This window comes from Athene noctua, chromosome 4, assembly GCF_965140245.1.
Source record: "Athene noctua chromosome 4, bAthNoc1.hap1.1, whole genome shotgun sequence".
Lineage (NCBI taxonomy): Eukaryota > Metazoa > Chordata > Aves > Strigiformes > Strigidae > Athene > Athene noctua.
Window position 1 is genome coordinate 79,620,647 of NC_134040.1, and position 21,186 is coordinate 79,641,832.

General features: G+C 39.1%; 1 protein-coding gene across 1 annotated transcript in view; it reads right to left on the reverse strand.

Moving 5' to 3' along the window:
* Positions 1 to 20,959, reverse strand: part of CFAP97 (cilia and flagella associated protein 97) — a 35,950-nt gene extending 14,991 nt beyond the window's left edge. Inside the window, exons 1-5 of the mRNA XM_074905823.1 lie at positions 20,730 to 20,959; positions 19,950 to 20,090; positions 11,045 to 11,136; positions 8,540 to 9,424; positions 8,381 to 8,452 (exon numbers count right to left, since the gene is read on the reverse strand). Coding sequence (XP_074761924.1) covers positions 8,381 to 8,452; positions 8,540 to 9,404 — 937 coding nt within the window. The 5' untranslated portion in view covers positions 9,405 to 9,424; positions 11,045 to 11,136; positions 19,950 to 20,090; positions 20,730 to 20,959. The remainder of the gene's footprint in view (positions 1 to 8,380; positions 8,453 to 8,539; positions 9,425 to 11,044; positions 11,137 to 19,949; positions 20,091 to 20,729) is intronic.
* Between the last annotated feature and the right edge of the window lie 227 nt (positions 20,960 to 21,186).

Below are 21,186 nucleotides of genomic sequence, written 5' to 3' on the forward strand. Positions count from 1 at the left end.
GAAAACTAGTACAGTCATCAACACCACTTGGAGACAAACCTGGAATAAGAACTCATCTGGATACACCTACAAGGGACAAAAAGAAATGCAGAAAAAAATAACTAGAGCCACACAATTCACATGATAACATCGAGCTGCAGTGTATGTCTCAGTAAAAAATAATTAATTATGTCCTTATGGGAACATGCAAAACCAGCACTGCAGAACACAGCTGGAAGAAAGTAATTTGAACAACCATCTGAAGAAGATATTTATTATACATCATGTTACATAATTGGTAATTGTGTTGTTATGAAGCTACAAAAGATAATGTCATCTTTTGCCTTACATCCATAGCATCTCATAGGTTAAACAAGACTGCACATCATATGCAAGAGTGGAAGTCAGGTTGTGGCAAAGAACAGTTGTTCAACTGAAGTCTTGACCTAGCTTTGTGGCACCAGTGCTACTGGTGATGCAATCTCTTACAAGGGACATTTAAGCTTCTGAATAACTGTCAGTGCAAGTTCCAGACAGCTCTTCCCTTTCTGTGAAAGGTGTGAACTAGTCAAATTCCATTTAAAGCAATGGCATTCTGAATGAGGACATTTTTAATTAGAAACACAGGTTTCACGTCTTCACCGGAACATGGATGTTTTAACTCTCTGTAAGGTAACTGGCTATACTTTGGTGGAGAGTGAATACTTTTACAGCACAGCTATGAACTATAACCAGTGAACACAGATTAAAAATGCTTAAAAGATAAATAAGCATCAAGGTAATTACTTTTCTTTTGACTAGGTTCAGTATGCTTCACTTTCTTCAGTATGCTGTTCATTCTTAGCCTCATTATTATTTACACTTACTTGGGGTAGAAACTGCCTTTACTCCTGCCAACAGCTTTCTGACAACTCTTGAGGTTAAGGGCTTGCTAACAGTGATAATATCAAGTTTATTACAACTTGAAAGAAACATTAATAAAGTGAAAGAATTAAGATCATGGTGATGGTTCTTGAAGCTGTGAAGTTATTCAGTGAAACCTGAGCAGAATACTGTTTTTTGGCAGTAATCTCTTGATACTTTGCACAGAAGACTCACTAACTTTGCACCAAAAGTTCAGACTCAATACAACATGTGCAGCAGAAAGTTTTCTTCAAGGAGCTTTGGTGAAAAGAGCAATCTAAAACTCTCTAGTTACTCACTAGTTTCTAAGTTCCCCAAGTGACCTTTTTCTAGTTACCCTTCTGTACAACCCAAAGACAAACCACATTTGAAATTTCACAAGTAGCTCCGTGCAGCAACAGTGCTGCAATACACCAAGGCACTGGATCAGATAACACAATAAAATTAGTTTATTGTCGTTCAAGCTGATAAATTAATAAATTAGAGTTGTGTTTTACTTAGTGAAGATCTACGTCAAGGAAAACACAACTTCAAAACAAACCGTAACTGACTTAAGCCTATCCACAGATAACCTTTTCGAAATCGCAGAAAACGCAAGACTGATCTCCTCAGGAACTGTGCAACAGAAGATTTTAAAGTTTAGTAGGAAAAAAGACAAGCAACAGAATGCTTACTTTATCACTTATTGAAAGAGGATCACTAATACCACAGAGTAAGTGCTTGTTCCTAACAAAACAAGGAGCAGGCAGGGGACATCCATAAAATCACTACTCCTTAAACAATGCTCAAATCAACCACAGTAGCAGTCTAACAAAGCCGTGAGCAAAAGCTTCTGACCCCCAAAACTTGAAATCATCAGCAGTAACAGTTTCCACTACCACCAAAGTTACCTGGCTGTAAATCTGTCCAACCTGCACTCTGCAAAGCACCACTTACACAGCATCTCTCTGAACAACAACGTTGTTCACTGGCAACAACATTGCTTTCATGGCAAAGGCAGTAGGTGTCTAAGCGAGGTCAGCACAAGCCTGCAAAACCAGGGACAATTCACCATCAGTAAACAAAGAATCAAAATCCCCCCCCGTGTACGAAGTTAATGTGTTTATTCTAAATGCTATTAAATATTTCAGGCACAGGTAGTGTTGTATAACTTAAATATTTGAGTTTCAAGCTATTTTAACTCTTCATTCAACAATGGACCCGCACTACTCTTTAATCACAATGTGTGTTTGAATGGTTTATCTATTTTTGTAGTGGCCAATGACACAATGACAAACGATACAACACTACAGTTTAATGGTACGATTTAAGGTTTGTAAGTCTTAGAACAATTAAATATGATCTACTTGTAGCTTCATACTCTATCAGAGGGTAACGAATAATTTAACTAAATCCTACTTATCACTACATAATCAGACAGACCATAAATCAATAATTTGGGGGAGGGGGATTAACAAGCAGCAGCATTTGCATAAAGACTTGCATAGCGTGCAGTCTACTCCTCATGTACTGGTAAGCAGGAAAAGAAAATTCTCTGGTATTCACAGGATTTCTATGAAAGCTGGTTTCCATGGAGAGACACCTGACTTTCTTTTAAGCAAGAAACAAGCTGTTTATTGCTTGCAATTTGTAAGCACTGAAATGACCTTGCAGAGTGAGAAAGGACAAACCTTACATAAAAAAACAATTATAATTAGCAAATCAAATGCATTAGGACAGGATGATACAGCTGTCTTAATGGCATTAAGGCTAAAATTAAAGTCACGCATGTTTCAGAGTATCCGTTTCAATCCCAGTAGAGAAAAATGCATTAAATTGCTTCAGAGCTTACACTTTTGAGTTTGCCTGTTTTGTTTTATACTGCTGCACTACCACATCTATAACACATTTGAAAAATACAAAATGATTAAATCACAGTTCTTCATTAGTGTCTAATAGTTTCAATCTAAAACTATTTCCCTGCTGTATCAATAAACAAATATTTCCTAAAATATCCATTATTTCATGTCACAGAACTCTTTCAAAAGGATTTTTGAGAATTCATGATTTTTATTTTTTTTTTTTAAGAAAAGGAAAATGTGCTTTTCAAGTAAAAAATGTCCCTATTTAAATATGCTTAAATCAGGCTCCTTGTTATTTGTTGATGTCATGAGAAAGACAGCAGATACCCTACAGGTGCAGAAATTAGTTTTTCCCCAAATTACACATTTTGTTAAGGATGTCAGGAAAGTCTGGATCTTTTTAGAACCTTAAAGATTTTCAATCAGGTTTCAAACTCAATGTAAGAATAAACTGATAATTGCTCTTCTACCTCAACATGAGTTACTAGACCTGCAAAAAAGATGCATATGTATACACACAGACACACAATTAGTTCAAACTACAAACACACAAACTAAACAAAACTTAGTGAAAAAGCTATACCTGTTTAGTTCAACTGTAGAGTTTGGGTGTTATTCATATATTTAAGAGTCTACTTTAAATTTAGGTATTGTTTAACAGTTATTCTACAAATGTACTAGTTCAGCATGAATAAGCACACAGATAACATATCCCTAAGAGAAGAAAATTTCATTTATGAAAAACTTATTGTATTTTCCAAGTGGCAAATTATAGCAAATAAAAATTTAAAGCAATTGCTACATGTTCAGTTGAAGCTATTTAGTTTTCTACAATAGCTTTTATTCAGAAAGACAGAGCTTTTACTTTCATAATAATGATACTTATATCACAGTGCTTTTCACCAAGTGAGCTCTGACTATTTTACAAAAGAAAATCTAAGGCAGAGAAGAGGTAAAAAGACTTATCAGAGACCATACAGGTCAGTGAGAGCTTCAAGAAAAGAATTAACCTGTGGCACATTGTCCTACTTACCCCATCACATCACCTCCTCAAGTTAATAATAGCTAATACCATGGACTTACAGATTAATTCTCCCAGACACTTCTGTAAAATAAGTAGGTATCAACACCATTTTACAGAGAAGAAAACAAAGTGCTGAATTCTTTAGCACTCTATATACCTTGTGCAATCCCATTACTACTGTATTGACACCCAACATAAATTCAGATAAAGAGATACACAAAATTTTTAGCATGCAACTCTATTCTGAATTACAGAAATCAAGAGACTTGTGTAAAGACTGAGGGCAAGCGTGGAGCATAACAGGATGGAAATAGATGAGTGCTTAGTTCACACTTGTATGCTTAACCCACCTCTTTATATGCACAGCCTCAATTCCTTAAAATTACACGTGACATTGGGTCAAGATACAGGATCAAGCAAAACAGCATCAGAAAATTTTCCAATTTTTTTATTCCCAGCTTTCTAACATGGACCTTTATGAAAGCACTTCCAAAACCAATTTTCGACAATCTATTTCTTTGCATTGCCATATTTAATTATCTTTCTGTGCTTCAGATTACTCAAGAGAACAGCATAGGAAGATAGCTCTGACATTTATTATTATGGGCTTTGAATATTGCTCTGACTTAGTTATTAATTTTCTGAAATAGCTTTAAGGTTTATAGCAAAGTGGAAACAGCATTGACTCACAAAAGAATGACATATAAGAATCTATATAGCATCATGAAACAGTGAAGAACTGTATTTCTGCCTCAAAAATTATAATCACACTTGTATTTTTCTCCATGCAGGTGGTGGAAAAAAAAGAGAGATAAAGAGTAAGAAGAGGTCTGTAAAATATAAACCCTACTAACCTTGAATAACTAAAATTTTGAGTACCTATATTGTTGGCCACACTATTAAGATATTTAAATTCCTAAGTAGTGTTTCTGACTCCACCTTGCTACAATAATTCTTATAGTCATACATCATAATGACGACAGCTACGTGACATCAGTTTTAGCATTATAATGACATGATGTAAGCCTCCTAAACATCAACTTCTATGTCTAAAAATGAGAGGATTCAAGCATCATATACTTAGCATTTATATACATTTTAAATAAGCATTCCACCCAAACAGCAAGTGATTTTCATGTACAGAAGTAAAAACCACTAGGCAAGAACCATTAAACAATTCATCACTTCAGACCTACCAAAACAGTATCACAGATAAACCCAAAAATTTTTATGCACAATGCAGGAGCAATTAATAATCTCGAAGTCTAGTAACTTGAACAACATGGACCAGGTGGACTTAGACTGTAACATGACCCAGGCTGGTTTTAGCACTGCAGGCTCTGCAGCCATGGGGCTTCAGTACGAGCAAGCAGGGCAGGCTCTGCTCTAGAGGGAAGGTGCTCCCTCCACCTGAACTCCAAACCACTCTGAACTAAGCATCAGACACCGCCACAGGACTGATGTAGAACTAAACAACAGAGATCGATCCAAAATGTTCTGAGTTTATCCATCCACCCTGCACCATCTCTGCTTTCACTACGGCCTGCAGTTTCTAGCAATACTGTTCCCACTGCAAACCGTGATCTCCTTACAACTGACACAGTGTGAGTGTGCACCCTTACCTTAAATGGTAGCTTATGGATACCTGGGCTCCACCATTTCTTCACTGCGAATGTTTATCGTTCTTCCTTCATGCTGCATCTGCTCTCAAGAGCACTCTACTGTTCACATGCCCCTCCTACATCAACATGCATGCCAAGCCATGCCAATACAGCCAGACAACCTCAGGTTCTGAAAACTGCACATTTTAGTGTACTTCTTCCTTCCCTTTGAAACAGGGCTTGACTCCTGTCTAATAAATGCCAATATAAGGCCTACATTCATATGTTTTGTCTTTGGCAACATGCAGAACCTGCTTCTCTCCAGTTCTCAAGCATAATCTTCACTTTGCCCCCAACTACTGTTAACTGAATAGATTTCTGCCATTTTGACTAAAACTAGTTCAGTTATTTTCCACAGAGCAAATGGAGGCTGCACAGCAAGTTGCAGTACCTGGTAATGAATGCTCACTTCAGTAACAGCACACACAAAATGACAACTTTCTGATGTAGTAACCAAGTGTTATCACAAATCTTTATCAAGCTCTTTTTCAGAGTTCTGGTCACTAAAGAATATTTCTAAAATCAGTGATAAAGCTGCACAGCAACACCCACCTAAAAAGCATTCAAAGCGCAGTATACCGCATGGAGACTGAGATTTCCAAGCAGAATTATGTTATTTGTGAGATTTTAAATTATTCAAAATAGCATAACTTAAGATTTGGCTTCTATCAAGAACAAGCATAGCTTTAGATGTAAAAGCATGATAAATTTTATCTAAATGATTTTTTTTTAAATGAATAGTTTGCAATATAAGCACAAGTATATATCAAAGGCATATAAAGGAAAAACTATTTCAACTGCTTTTTAATTTAACTGCAACATTTCTTCTAAATGCTTCAAATAGATTTTAAAATACAGAAAATACTTCACTGTTTAATAACCAGACCTGTTCTAGTCCAAAACTTGTTCTTTGAATACCATGTGCTTTTAACAGATTTCTTCCCTTTCTTTGTTCTTGTGATTCTTTTTTAATACAAGAGATTCTAGTTTTCCTAAATGTTCATATTACCAGTGCACAGAACTGTACAAATGAGTTACTGCATACCCCCTAGAAACAATACAGTAATAGATCACACTGAAATTCTGCAAGTTTCTGAGGACCTTGGGAAATCAAACTCGCATAACTGCTGTAAATGCTTAGGCCCAGCTATATTATAAGGATACATGACAAAAATCGTAAACTAAATGCTTCATCAGCATAGACTGCTGGAAGTGTATTATACTTTAAAACCAAATCTGAGACATCCTGATGATCATTTAAACACTCTTTCATGCACTCGGGTCTGGGTTTATAGTATTCTCACTTGAAGCAATGTTCATGCCTATGCAGTTTGGATGAACATTTAATGCAGCAGGGAAGGGGATGATCTGCACTTTTTTTTTTTTTTTTTTTGAGAACGAGAGTATGGAAAAACCTGGAAGCAGTAACTCAGAATAAGATTAGCTGCTGTTTTCCCAGACTAGTTACTTTCCACCATTAATAACCCTGCTCCATTTAAACTTCAAAATACCCAAAGTAATTAAGTTATGCTGTGCTTGCCAATTTAGAGAGGCACTTGGGAGTAATATGCATGTTAATCAGGAGCATTAGCTGCCAGACTATATGAATTCTACTTCTCATTACTCAATCTTTATTATTGTTATTTAGAATTGTTTTTCAGTTTTAAGAAAAAACTCCACTCCCCTCCAAACAGTTTCATCTCTGAGCATACTTACTTTGAGCTATAATACCCATTAGTTTTAGGGATGAGTTGAATCCTTCCATAATCACCAGTTATTAAACAGCTTTTTGCTATTAGGAAACAAATAAAGATGTAGGACATCATAATCTCAATTGCCTAGCAACAACTCTTCTAACATCATGTTTTGACAAGTGGTTGGAGCCTTTTCTAGTATGAAAGAGTTGCTGGAGCACAAGGACTGTCAGAGATGAGCATCAGCTCTACCTTTCTTGATAGCTAGCTCTGCTTTTCTTACCATTAGAAGTTCCATACAAGTAAAATCCTCACTTCTACTCATAGGAAAGTTAAATGATGCATACAATATATTTTGAATTCTTACTCACTAGAGGCTCAGATTGGCAAGGTGCAAAGTGAAGAAAGATGACACATGCAGTTTTAGTCATGCCAGACCTACCGCAATACAGCAAACCTGTACCAGAAGACTGTAAGAAGCTTTCCTCACCCATTATCAGCAGATTTCTTGAGACAAGACTTTTATTCTATAGCTTTTACTAATGAAAACAAGAGCAAAAGCACTGTGTAGACCTTAAAATACGCACACTAGATCATCTAGTGCATTCTCACCCCGTACAATGAAGTTGTGCGATGAATGCAGCAAAAGAGCTTCTAAGTTCTCTCTCTTAGACTTCATTATTAAGATTTATTAAATCGATTGGCAAGAAGAAAACACTCAGATTTTAGTTATTTTTCTCTTTAAAATACCTTTGCTCAACTTTATGGCATTTTGGAAGTCAGACACTTAGTTCAGAAAAATAATTTCATATAATTCCATTTCATTATCAAAAAGGTACCAGAAGTTTAAATATATGAATACTATTTATCACGCAATGCAGTTTTGGACTGCCTTTCAATTTTGAAGGTTGAAAAAGAAAGGTTGGTGGTTTAATTTAGAGAGTAAGTTGTGGCATAGTCCAGTAAATCTTGATTTCTTACAATGCATGTGCAGTTCTATTATTCAGTTTGTTAATATATCAAATCTTTAGAGATTTACCCCATCTGTCTGTCTTATTTCTAGGCACATGCGTACCAACACATGCTCCTTCTTTCCACTGTCGAATCAGTACTATTTACATAGTAAGAGTTCAAAGAATTAGATCAACACAGCTCAATCACACAACTGTTTTCAAAATACATGTAGCACATTAAAACCTCATTCTCTTCTATTAAAACTCAACTGTTCTCAATAATGTACAGATGTCATACTTCATAAAAAGAGAATTTAAAAGTCACCTTTCAAAAGCTGATTCAGGTCCATGGCATCATGCAAGACTTTTCGACTATATCTGCGATCAAACTCAGAATCTAATGGAAAAAATACAGACATAAGATTAGATTTCCCAGCCCTATAGGTTTTACAAATTGTGTTGTACTTAAATTCTTAAAAATTACCATATAATTCTTGGTTCACATTTTCCTGTCTTTTTATTTTTAGTTTCTTATCATTTGATGCTGCAAGTTCAAAAGACTGGATAGGACTGATGTCTGGAGTTGACAGAGGTGTTACATCTGTCACCGTGTCTTCAGACTCCTCCAAGTAGTCACCGAGCTTTGGTTTTCCTTCTGCTAATTTCATTGCTGACTTGAATTTTTGTTTTGGAGACAGAAGAGCATTCCTACAAGGATTCCTCTTCGAGGAAGAATGCGATGAATCTGATAAACAGCTATCAGAATCTGTATCAGAACAATCTGTATCTGAGCTTGAGGATGAGGATGAGGAGGACGATGATGAAGAAGAAGATGAGGAGGAAGAGCTGATATTAGTATATTTTTTGCTAGGCTTTTTTATGTTGTTTGACTGCTTTGCTGACTTTGGTCTAACTTTCTGTTTTTTGCCATCATCACTACTATCTTCTTCATCTGTATAATAATCTTCTTCACCCTCTTTAACTATTCTGGGGATTCCAGCAGGAACATTCTTCTGTGTTCCCCCACTTCCTGCAGATGTTGCTCCAGAGGTACCTGCATTCTCAACAACTGGAGAAAGTGACAAAGATGAAACATCGCCAGGATGATCTGTGCTATTTTCTAGGGACTGATCCTTCTGCAAATCTTTCTGCTTTTCTTCACTTTCCTCCTCACAACATTTTGCATCCTTTGAATTAGAAACCAAATCAGGGTCTGCAAGAGCTGCCTTTGTATTTCCTTTCTCTATACATTCACCATTTTCTTCAGCTTTCTTTTTCTCTTCCTCAAAATCACTGTCAAAGAAAGCATGATCGACTTCGCCATCTGATACATCTTCAAACCGGTCCATTCTGAAATACGAATCACTACCTGCAACCATCACAAAAGGTTTCCAAAGGTTAGCATAAAAACAGATCCAAGTACAGTTTTAGTATAATAGTTTTGTTCTTTACTCTTTTAGCTCTAGTTAGAATTTAGAATTCTGCAGTTATGTTGCTAGGGACAACTCCGTAGTGATTTTTATAAAGAAATTGAGTGCCACCTTATTGTACATAGGTTACATGTTAGACCAAAAAGCTTTACTTTATGCAAACAAAACTTGTCACAATTTTGAAACTTTTACTCCTAAGAAAATTAGTCAAACATTGTTAGCAGATGAAGATTCTTAATTATTACAAGCAAGCAATTGAGGTGTCTTATTTTGTCCCTTTAAGCTAAAGCCATTTTAAACTAGAGCCACTAATGAGCTATCATTAGTTTGGATTTTATATTAAAAACCTTGTTTGTATGTGGTGGTCATCATCTTGGCTGATACAGCCATTTGAGCTACAGACTTTCAGCACTTAAAAGTATGAGCAGTTTCAATTTACATCAAAAGATCCATGGTTCTATAGATTAAATTGTAACAGATGTAGGGTATGTCAGTGTCAATGTTTTAGTTTGGATCAGGAGCCTGCTTTTCTTGACAGTCCTCTAACTCACACTGCATAGCACAGTGAGCAAAGGTGATTCCTTCAAATGAAACTAACCTTTAAAGTGAGCAGCAGGCACAAAACTAATGCACTTCAACCAGCAGTCACCATCTAGGCCATGGAAACAGTTTATGGCTAGCCCAAATACATATAGTGTGGATATCAGGTCCTCAGGGCTAACCATTATGCTCTACAGATCCACTCCTACTGGGTCATACTTCTTGCAGAAATAATACAGTGTTGGATCCTATGTATGTGGCAAGGGGGATACCAGAGTTTCCACCCATTAATAGGATATACAGAGTTAAAATAAAACTACCGAACACCCCACAACCAAACAAAATTAGCCAGTATCAAAGACTAGTGGTTCCCATCTAGCCAGCTGTACTTTTCTCCTACTATTTACGGCAGATTTTACATACATTTTGTAAGTTGAAATCAATAAATACATAATGTTATTTAAAGCCAATGAAACCAAAACCAAAAGACAGTGGAAGCAACGAGGCGGAAGAACCAGAATATTTTACAAAATGGATGGTCTTACTTAAACCACATATAGTTTGTTGCTATGGCAAACAAAGGTGAAAAAGGAATTCCTAAACTTGCTTTGAAACTGCAAGACTATTCCAGAGAAACCTTCTAGCTAAAATTACTTTAAAATACAGAATTTGTAAAGTTCTGTCACTCAAGTTATCTTGCCACTTCCCAAATAATACTCAGTTTTAGAGGAATTTGAAATACGAACACAAAAATACAAAACCCACAACATTAAAAGCAGAAGATGTAGAATCTCCTGTGGTTTTAAGATTCACAAAGCCAAAGAACTGAAAAGAGACTTAATAAGGTTAGGTGTTATATAAAGCTGAAAATGCTATTAAACAATAGAAGCAGAGTGCCATGAAGACAAATTCTTTAAAGCACCTAGCTCCTCCAAGAGCAACAGAACAAAGGAGTAAAACACCTGGGAACCTTTAATTTGATAGGCTACATGGAATTTGGAAATTTTTCATATTCATACCACTTCTTGTGATCCCTGGCTTCAGGCAGCTTGCATAGTCTGCAATGCCCAACTGCCATGTGAACTCCTGGAAGTTCTCCTAGAGCAGCTTCCTAAAAGGATAATGTATTTTGGTATATTAAAACATGCATAACAGAAAAAATTTCAGAAGAGTAACACATTATTTACATTTAATTTTCTACTTCATGTAACCTAAACCAGAAGGGAATCAAGCAGAACTTTCTGGCATTACCTGTAGACTATATATCATGAATTATTCATTTAGCAAGTACAACTTGGGCAAAGTCGATTCTATGGAGAAAATTAACATAAGAAATACAGTGTTAAAATTAAACTAAAAACCTTCCTTCTCCATGATGCAAGGTTTTCATTACTTAAGGCACTAGCATGTCACCAGTTTGTAGCTTCAGAAAGATTATGACTGATTGGTAAAAGTAGGCATGTGGTGTATTCCACTTGTGTCAAACACATAGATTTGATGTACTGTTAGCACTGTTCTACATGTAAGAACATAAGGGGATAAGGCAAAAACCAGGTTTGCAGGTGGGTGCAGAACAACTAGTACAGCTTGAAATATAAAATTTTGTTGAGTGTAATAAACAAAAAATACATGCATGTGTGTACGTAACGCTACTCCTGCAAAGGAGACTATCAGTATTTCATCAGCTAGAATGTAATACGTGGTCACGTCATGAACTTTCAGATGCCGCTTTTCTGAACACAATCTTTTGAGGATGGAATTTAACTTAAAACAGTGGCAAAAGGTGATTAAAAATAGCAAAGATCCTGTACCTTCCTTTCCACCATTAGCACCCGCCAAGGAACGCACATCTTCCTACTCCGCCTGACTCAGGAACAGCTTACCTGCCAGTGGGCTGTTCCATGAAGCCTGAACCATAACTGATTCATGGACAGCAACTACTGTTACAGGAAAAATGCAGTTTAGCAGTCTGACTCTGCCCAAGTAGCACCAGTTGTGACACCAGTCATTTTATTGCCAAATGGTCCTTTCACTTTGCTGGCACAACTCCCTAAAGACTTCAGCCTTCACCTTAACGGCACATGCTGTGTTGGCCAGTATCTGTCACTGACACTCTTAATCATTCACAAACTAAGCATTATTTAATTTAGTAGTTTCCATTAACAACAAACAAGAATAAATAGATTAATAGATGGTATTCTATTCCCCTCATGTATCTAGAATGTCTTTAAGGGAGCTGGAATTTGCAAAGCAGCAGCAATACAGAAGCAGCATGCCTTAATAAATTGGCTCTCTGTGCACACACACACACCCCTTTATATACAGGGCAGAGTGTAATTTTATTTCTGTGAGAAGTACTTAATTCTGTTATGTTATCAATTGTTAAAATACAGAATCAACAAGTGAAATCCCAAGAAAACTGTCATTAGCATCAAATACTTATGATTAACTGCTAACTATTGTATTTACAAAAAAATATATTTCTGCCATGAAACACTGACAGAAACATGATGAACTCAAATGAGCAGGTTGACCATTAATTATTTGTCAGATTTTTTTTACTGTAGTATTTCCTCTTTCCATGTAATTCTCTACTTCTCTCCCCCTTTTTTCTTGTAACACCCACCCATCATCCCACTCAAGCACACCCATTTGTCTTTGTCCCTTCCTCACTGCAGTTCCTCCTAGTTTATACCACTTCTTAATCCCTTCACCTGTAAACACCAAGCTTGACTCATTTAAGATCAGAAAGCAGTGGTCAAGCAGCCAAGGAGAACTCTGGGGGTCAGGGCAGCAGGGACCCACACTTTCTCATCGAGAGGTTGATGCACTGAGCATCTGACCACCTACCGACACCACATCCATGATCTCACGAGCCGGCCACTGCAAGAGCAAAGACCACTCAGCTCTGGCACAGGTCAACCACAGCCTGCTGTTGCACTGCCCAAAGGACAAGCAGCCTTTTAACATCCTCCTCTGTGTTAAACAAAGATCAAGACCTTATTCACACTAAATGTATCAAGAGTTTTTCCCCTGCCAACTGCAGCATCACCTGAAATATCTTTTTAGGTAATGCTAATTGCAGCCTCATACAAAGGTAGGATAGTACATAAAAAGTGATATAGTGAGGATATAGATTTAGATGTGGTTTTGCGTTTGAACATATACTGCCTTTTGATAACATTTTTTGAATGTTAAAAACTAACAATTATGAAAAACATTAAGTATGCAAAGATTGAAGCTATTTGAACCTTGGTTACACCTTAAAGTTAACCAACCAATCTTATTTTTTTACATGTAGACCATCTGAAATACATGCATCAGAGTACTGAAATAAATCACATAAAGAAAAAAAAAATCAACATTACAAGCAGTAATCAACTTTCTCTTAAGCATTATACTTTCAAAATTGAGGAAAAGGACAATTCATATAGAGAGGAAAGTCTTTTTTTTCTATCTAGTAACACACAAATTCCTAGCATGCAGAACACCGCACTCTGAGTTTGCATGCTATACATCCTCTGAAGGCCCTAAAAGCTTTCGGGACATCTTAAAATTCTGGACATAGTAAAACTGGAAAAAAGCCCCTTAAGCATGTGGTGGGCTGAATCAGAAATTTCTGATGTTACTGTATGCACACTGTGCATCACCACAGAGGCCATTGTACAGCACAGCTATAGTACACTCAAAATGACTCAGCAATGCTTCCTGCAACAAAAAGGAACAGACGTCACTTTAGGATGTGTTAACAAACATGTATGTAAAGTATCAGAAACAATAATAATGCTGTATTTGCTTCCAATAAGTCACCCTCTGGTTTAGGGTTATTAATATTGCTTTGTAAGTGCTCCCACAGATGGCACCTCTCCTTTCAGCTGGAGATTTCTACCTCTTCAGAACAGGGACCCACCCTGCCGATCTCAGAAAGCAGAAACAAGTGTTTGAGAGCTAAAGGGTTGGAAGGTTAAAGTGGTTTAATTGAAAGATTTACACTATCAATGGCAGATGTTCTTTAGAACACTCCAAAATCCTCTATTTCCTCATTACTGCCCCTCTGTTAAGGATCCTGCCCCCTTAAACCTGCTGACTGCCAAATCACCTCTTGGTACGGTGAAGTTGGGAGAGGGTGAAAATGCTGAACATATCATCTGACTAACATTTTCAAAAATAACAATCATTAAATAAGTCACCATGTAAAAACAGACCAGTTCAAACCCCACCCCCCTCTTTCTCCCTCCCTTCTCCATTTTTGGCTGAGGCATTAAAAAAAAACCCCAAACTTGAAAATGTCTAGAAGACAGCAGTAAAAATTTTAAGACAATTAGAAAAGATCAACTTCTGAGGGTTTGTTTAGTTTAAAAGAGGGGACACAAAGCGAAACATAAGTCTTAAAACCTGTAAAACAAAGTAACCCAAAACTTAGTTTGTTCTCAGATACAATCAACAGTAGTAAAGATCAACCAGTGCAGCTGCTTCCAGCCATGTGACAAACCACACATAACCAGCCCTACCTACCTGTTCTTTAATTAAAGCTTTCAGTTTTGCTAGTAGGAAACAACAAAGCCTGCAAAGGATGAAAAACATCTCTTGGGAAAGTACTTCCCTTGAGGGAAAGCCCCCACGAATGAATCAACCAGCTTGTTAGGAGATATTCTTAATTTTCCAAGCTCAGAGCACAATGCCTGCTACAGCTGTTCTGCACAGCATAAGCTCTCCAAACTGGGGTACCAATTTCCCCAATCCAAACCATGACTGGTTCATAACCAATCTACAAAACACAAAGCCTCAACTCCTGCTCAGAATAAACTCCAAAACTACAAATCTATTCAAGCTCCGCTCCTCCATAGAGTTATACATCCTGCCCTGGACCTGTTCCTACACCCTGAGATGGAACGGCTGGTTGAGGCACAGGCAAGTTACTATGCAAAATACCATGATGCAGACAGGAGCTGGAATTAGAATTATATAAAAATTTAGGTTGGAAGAGATCCTCTGGACATTATCCAGCCCCATCCACTGCTCAAAGCAGAGTCGGCTTCAAAGTTGGGTCCAGTTTTTCTCGGGGCCTTGTCGAACCAAGTTTTCAAGAACTCCAAGGATGAATACTTCATGTTCTATGTGGGTGTCTGCTCCAGTGCTTAACAACCTTCATTGTGATTTTTTTTTATTTTAATCAAAATTTCCCATGTCATGTCTTGCAACTACTATCCTTCCATGGTGTACCTCCATGAAAAATCTGGCTCTGTCCATTTATGGGTAACCATGTTGCTGCTGATCAGCCACCTAGACATAGCTACCTTGGGGTGAATCCCTTTGCTCAGATTACAACCTACATGTAAGTATTTACTGCTGACTCATGACAAACTTATTGTTTGCTCATGACACAGCAGTAGGCTTGCGCTTGAACTGAGTAAACTGAACAGGCCATGGAACCACCATTTGTCCCTCACAGATGACATTTGACAGGACCTAATTCAAGCTCAGATTGGAATTACCATTGTTTCTAGGGCATCTGAAACCACTTGTCCAGTTGATTCACAGCTGGCTCTAATGCCTTTCACTGTCTTTTTCTCTATCTTTGCTCCACAAGAGGAACGAGGGAAGACCTGCCACTTAAAATCTATGGGGTCAGTATACCCAGCCATTGCTGCCTTTTTTCCTGTCTTTTTTTGCTTGGTTTTTGTTTACCTTTTTTTGCTTTGGTTTGTTTTTTGCCCTGGTTCTCACTGTTGGACACAAATGACAAGATTTTTCCCTGCTTGCTGCAAAAGGTAGTTTAGTAACTCCCAAACCTATGACAAGTTAGCCCTCAGAATGGTAGTTCTGTCTCCAGACAGAGGTAGACCCAGCAGAGATGCTCCAAAGTACTTTGGAGACCTTTTACAAGGATTCCAACAAAAAGCACTGAGTCTCCCGGCTATTTTAAGCAAGAATTCAGTTCAGTAAATGGGCACTAGAAAGTCCTGGAACAGAGTCAATTGCCATCATCTGTTAGAGCAAACAAAAGCACATGACCATCAGACATCAGACAGTTCTAGACAATTGTAAGCCTAAGGCTTTCAAGTTAATGTAGAAGGGAGAAAATTAAAAGAGAAAAAATAAGAAAAAGTAGTCCTCTTGAGCCAAACCCAAGCCATTCCTTTTCTATGAAAAGCTGTGATACATTATGCTGAGGTGTGGATCTGCAGTTCCAGGACTTCACTTATACACACACATTACATGTTTGTTCTTCAGCAAAGGTCACCGTGTGACCTCATGAGCAGAAAGGTTGAGTCAGAGACATCCCGAGTGATGGTGCCCACAGGTAGTAACTCACTGCTGCGAATCCCAAGAAAATGACCAGCAAACCCTTGAAACCCAGAGGGAACAGAAGCAGCTTACAATCAAAATCAAAAATAATGAATCATATGTTGTTTGATAAAAGCATCGGCAGCTTCTGGAAGAATTCCCTTCATATGGCCCTCTATCTCTACAAGCATAAATGACAACACCCACATCAAAGTCTCATGGGCCTACTGCCATACACCATTTCTCACTAGCTGAAAGACTCCCACCTCCAGCTACTTCAGGGACCAAAAAGGCAGCAAGATGCTAAGGGGAAACTGGTCACTGACCCTTCCCAAAAGTGACCCACATCCACAGTCTTTCGATAACATAGACAGATATTGAACACTTCCTGGCAGCAAAGTTATTTGTATACAGGTATGGAAAACCCAGAAAAGGACAGACTCTACTGCCAGATACTGAGGGTGAACAGCAGGGTAGAAGAAAGCTGAGTTTTCTTGCTCCTGCTGTACTGGTGTGTATGTATGAAGAGTATTTCTGCCCAGCATCAAGATATAAATACTGAGGCAACATGCATCCAACCAGGCTGTCTACATCTGAAGTCCATGTTGGCACGCAAGAAAAGGAAAACAATTCCTCTTATTAAAGCTAAACTATTTGCTACATAACGGCTGGAGTTATGTGTGCCATCATCGTGGTACACCAGGTGAGGGATTATCTCTGTGTGCCTTCCTTGAGCTCCAAGCACAGCACTCAAAAGATCAGATCCCTTGCGATCTGCTGAGATTAATCCAAGCAACTGCTGCTGACTGTTGTGAGCCAGGTATTACCACCTTCCAAATGACAATGGATACATCACTTCCCCTGCTTCATGTAAGCAACGCTTCTGTGTTGATCAACCGTCTCGAGGAGCACAGCCCAAGGGTGACCCAGACCTCAGTAAAGGTCTCTGTGTACATCTTCAAGCTCTCAAACCACCATTGATTGTTCCCCATTCAAAACTACATGGAGGCACAAAACCCCTCTTTCATCAGTTCAAAAGTAAATGAGAAACAACAAATACAGGCGAAATTACTGTATAGTAACTTTCCCCCTACTCTCACCTTGTAACAGACCAGTTGTGCCCAGTCTGTGCTCCTGCCTCATTCATTGCACACGGTAGAGATATGGCCCAGAAACGTTTAGAATCTACAGATGGACATCTGCTACAGTTGGGAAGCCAGACCTCAAAACTAAATCGACGGTGGAGTTGAACAGCACTGAAACTTTCATCCAAGAGCTGACCACCTATACTGTGTACATGTCACTTAACCTCAGCATATTCTGCAGTTAACTCTGTGCCAGTCCCGAAGCAGGATCACAAAGGAAGCAACTACACCATTTCACAAACTACTGACCGAATCCAGCAGCAGATAAATCACAGCACACTCCAGAATACAAGGCCACCCTTACTAAGGAGCACAACACATGAGCTATCTCCAATGGAAATGCTCACTGAACTAGAAGTTTGTTCATGTTTCCAATGTTACAGACTTAGTGCGTTTAGCGACCTGACTGCACAAATAGGCATATCATCAGCATTTCCCTCAGCACTTTGCACAGACATGCTTCCACACTGATCAAATAGATATGAGTTTTGTGACCACAGATGACACCTATCATCACAGTTTGGAAAATACCGTTTTACAGAGATAGCGATCACATTCTCCACAGCCACTGAAAATAATACGCAACTCTTAATTTTCAGTGACTATATTGCTATGTAAGAGGAACAAGCACTGTCTGGTACAGATGAGCAGGGTAAAGTACAGCAATTCAGTCATTAAATCAGTATACAAAGAACAGCTTAAACAAGTAGCACTTAGGAATAGTCCAAGTATTTTTATCTTTCCTCAGAATGTGTGTTGGGGGCAAGTGAGGTAAAGGTCTCTTGAGATCCTCTCTTGCATTAGATTTTTATGACTTGCTCGTTTCTTCAGATGACAAATATCAGTATGGAAAAGCAGATAAATGCTGAAAGATAGGGCTCTCCCTTTCATTCAACATAATATGGGTTTCCTGAAGTTACAGTGTTTATGATGTTATTAAAATTAAACACTTCAAGAACAACAAGTACCCATCACTGAATTGTGACTCAATCACCAGTTTAGATTCTTGGATGGGAAGAACCTTAGTCAAGGAACACAGGTCATGTTTTGGACCATTCCATCATGAGTCAACCAGGAAGCAAAGAATTAAAACACTTTAAAAGCAGCTTTGGTGGAAGCACTAATGTATATCCATCTTAATAATGGTCTGCCCATCTCCCATGAATTTTAGGAGATACCTAGGCTCAACTAGTAGCCAGCTCACTTCCAGACTCTTTCCTCTAAGCTTCAGGTATATTATTATGTCATCCAAGCAGGCAGACTTCAAAAAGCTTGCAAATGCTCCTGTCACTTATGCCATAGAAGGGCATATGCCACCCGTCCTGCAAATTTTGAAAGACTCCTTAGAGAACCACCCGTACGTGCTGCTGGGTCAAGCCTCTAAAGGGACTGGCCAACTGCACGTCCAAAGCCTCAACAGGCTCTGCAGTCCTGATGGCCCTCTGAGACCATGTAAGTCTTACGCAGAAACATGGGGCCCTCTGAACACCCTGCAAAAACACGGGCAAGCACAAAACCAAAACAAAAATCCCAGTAGGTCATAAAAGCTTTAAGAACCAAGAAAAGGAAGAGAATGTCCCCAAATTACTTATTCCTTCCTTTTTGCTGGTCTCTATTCTATAATCTAGGCTGAGAAAATACAAAGGAACAACATATGCACTACAAAAACAACAGGAAAACGTGGTGGGAGAGCCTGAAGCATTCCAAAAGCCAAGCCTGAATTTTTGGAAACTGTATTTTTACATGCTAATTATTTTGCAAACCCATTTTTAAGCTAATGTCCGGTGACTAATTTTCTAGTAATGATGACTTCATTTTAGTCTTCAAATAGCTCCTGTGAATAACTTAACTTTGTGGAACTTTGTTCTCTCTCCATTGACAACTCCAGCGATTGCTTTCTATCCAAGAAAAAGAGATTAACTATTTCTTCATAGAAGCAAAAGTGTGCACAATGTAAGCTCTATACTGAGCATCTCATAACAGACAACAGCAGAGATACAAAAGAAATTTAGCATTGCTATCCCTGTTATATTCATTCCATGCCACGTAGTTTTCCTGCTGTTTCTATGAACGTTGCACAGAAATTTTTACCACACAATTTTTAAATATATACATGTCCACATGCAAACACTAGATGCTTTTTAAGTATGTTTTATAGTAAGAATGAAGAAGTGTAAACATGTACATACGATAATAAAACCAGTTTCTGGAAATTGTTTTTAACAGAACCGCAAGGGAAAAACTTTAGAAAGGCACAGAAGTTACATGACCTTAAATTAGGTTGTGCCAGAAGCTATGCTAAACTATATTTTAAAATGCTAGTTTCCCTAACGTGAAAATGCCAGAAAAACAGAGCTTCACCAGCGTGACATACATTGCTGTTGGTTGTACCATCTCAGTGAGATGCTTTGGAATGAATTCAGTACTCTGCTCTGCTGCAGGGGCTGCACAAATGACTGCCAAGAAAGGGCCAGGATTCACAGTTAGTTACCTCTTTTGTGATTTCCATACAAATCCACAGGGGCCGAGAGATTCGATGGTAGGTATTTTTCCAAACTACAGCCCCACCTTGGGAACTGTTAGTGCAGAACACAGCCCTGTGCAGGACACGGGGAGTTACAATACTGTCATCCTGAGGGAAGTGCAGAAATGTGACTATTGCAAATGATTTAAGACGCTCGCGGCAAGCTGTTTACAACGGTCATTTCAGCTGACTTAATTTCTACTAATTACACCCAACCAAAACACTTCACTGAACTCTGAGCATTGCTTCAACTTATCCCTCACAGTCTGGTTAAGTTTAGGGATGGCACGCACGACACGGTAACGCGCTCCCAAAGCCGACGAGTACAACAGCAGTGAGGGTCAGCGCCTCAGAAGAAAATCTCCCACCTCTTTTCCAATCCCCCCGAGGAGCAAAGAAGGCAGGCGCGGCACTGAAGCAGGGCATAAAATACGTCTTGCAGCGGCATGACTAAACTCTGGCAGCTCAACGCCAGGCAAAGCCCTCCAAATATAGTGTGTGCGACATGCTTGGGAGACACCTACGTACGTGTCGCTCAGGCGGGGACCCAAGGAGAAAGACAAAAATTAAAAAATAATAAACATATAAATTACATAATGATTTTTTAGAATTTTTATATCTATAAAACCAACACACTAGCCTCTCACCTTGCTTGATCTGGCAAAAAATTACCTCAGGCAGGGGGAGGAAAATGCCTATCGCCCCCTCCCACCGCCCCCAACCGCCACAGACCCGCTCTCCGGGCACCTTCCGTGGGGAGGAGGCCCCGCCGCCGCCAGGCCAGGCCGGCAGTTCCCGGGAAGCAGCAGCCGCCGTCTCCCCTCCCCGGCTTTGTTGTGGTAACGGCGCAGGCAGCCGGGGCGGATACTCACACGCACGGGAAGAAAGGGAAAGAGAGAAGAGGGGAAGTGGGAACGGCGCAGCGTTGCGCCTGCCGTCTAGATACGCGGCTCCTACGCAGCCCGGGCCGGCCCCTTCGCGTCGTCGGGCGGAGAAAGGCGGCGCCTGAGGGGGGCGGGAAGGGAGCCGGGGGCCGACCCGGCCCCCGGCTCCCTTCCCGCCCCCCTCAGGCGCCGACTCTCTTCTTCCCTCCCGCCTCTCTCGGCCCCGCAGAATGAGGGGGAAAAAGATGGCGCCTCATGCTGAGGTGATAGTGTCCCAAGTGGAGGTGATGGGTCCCAGGTTCAGGTGGCTCCAGGCTGAA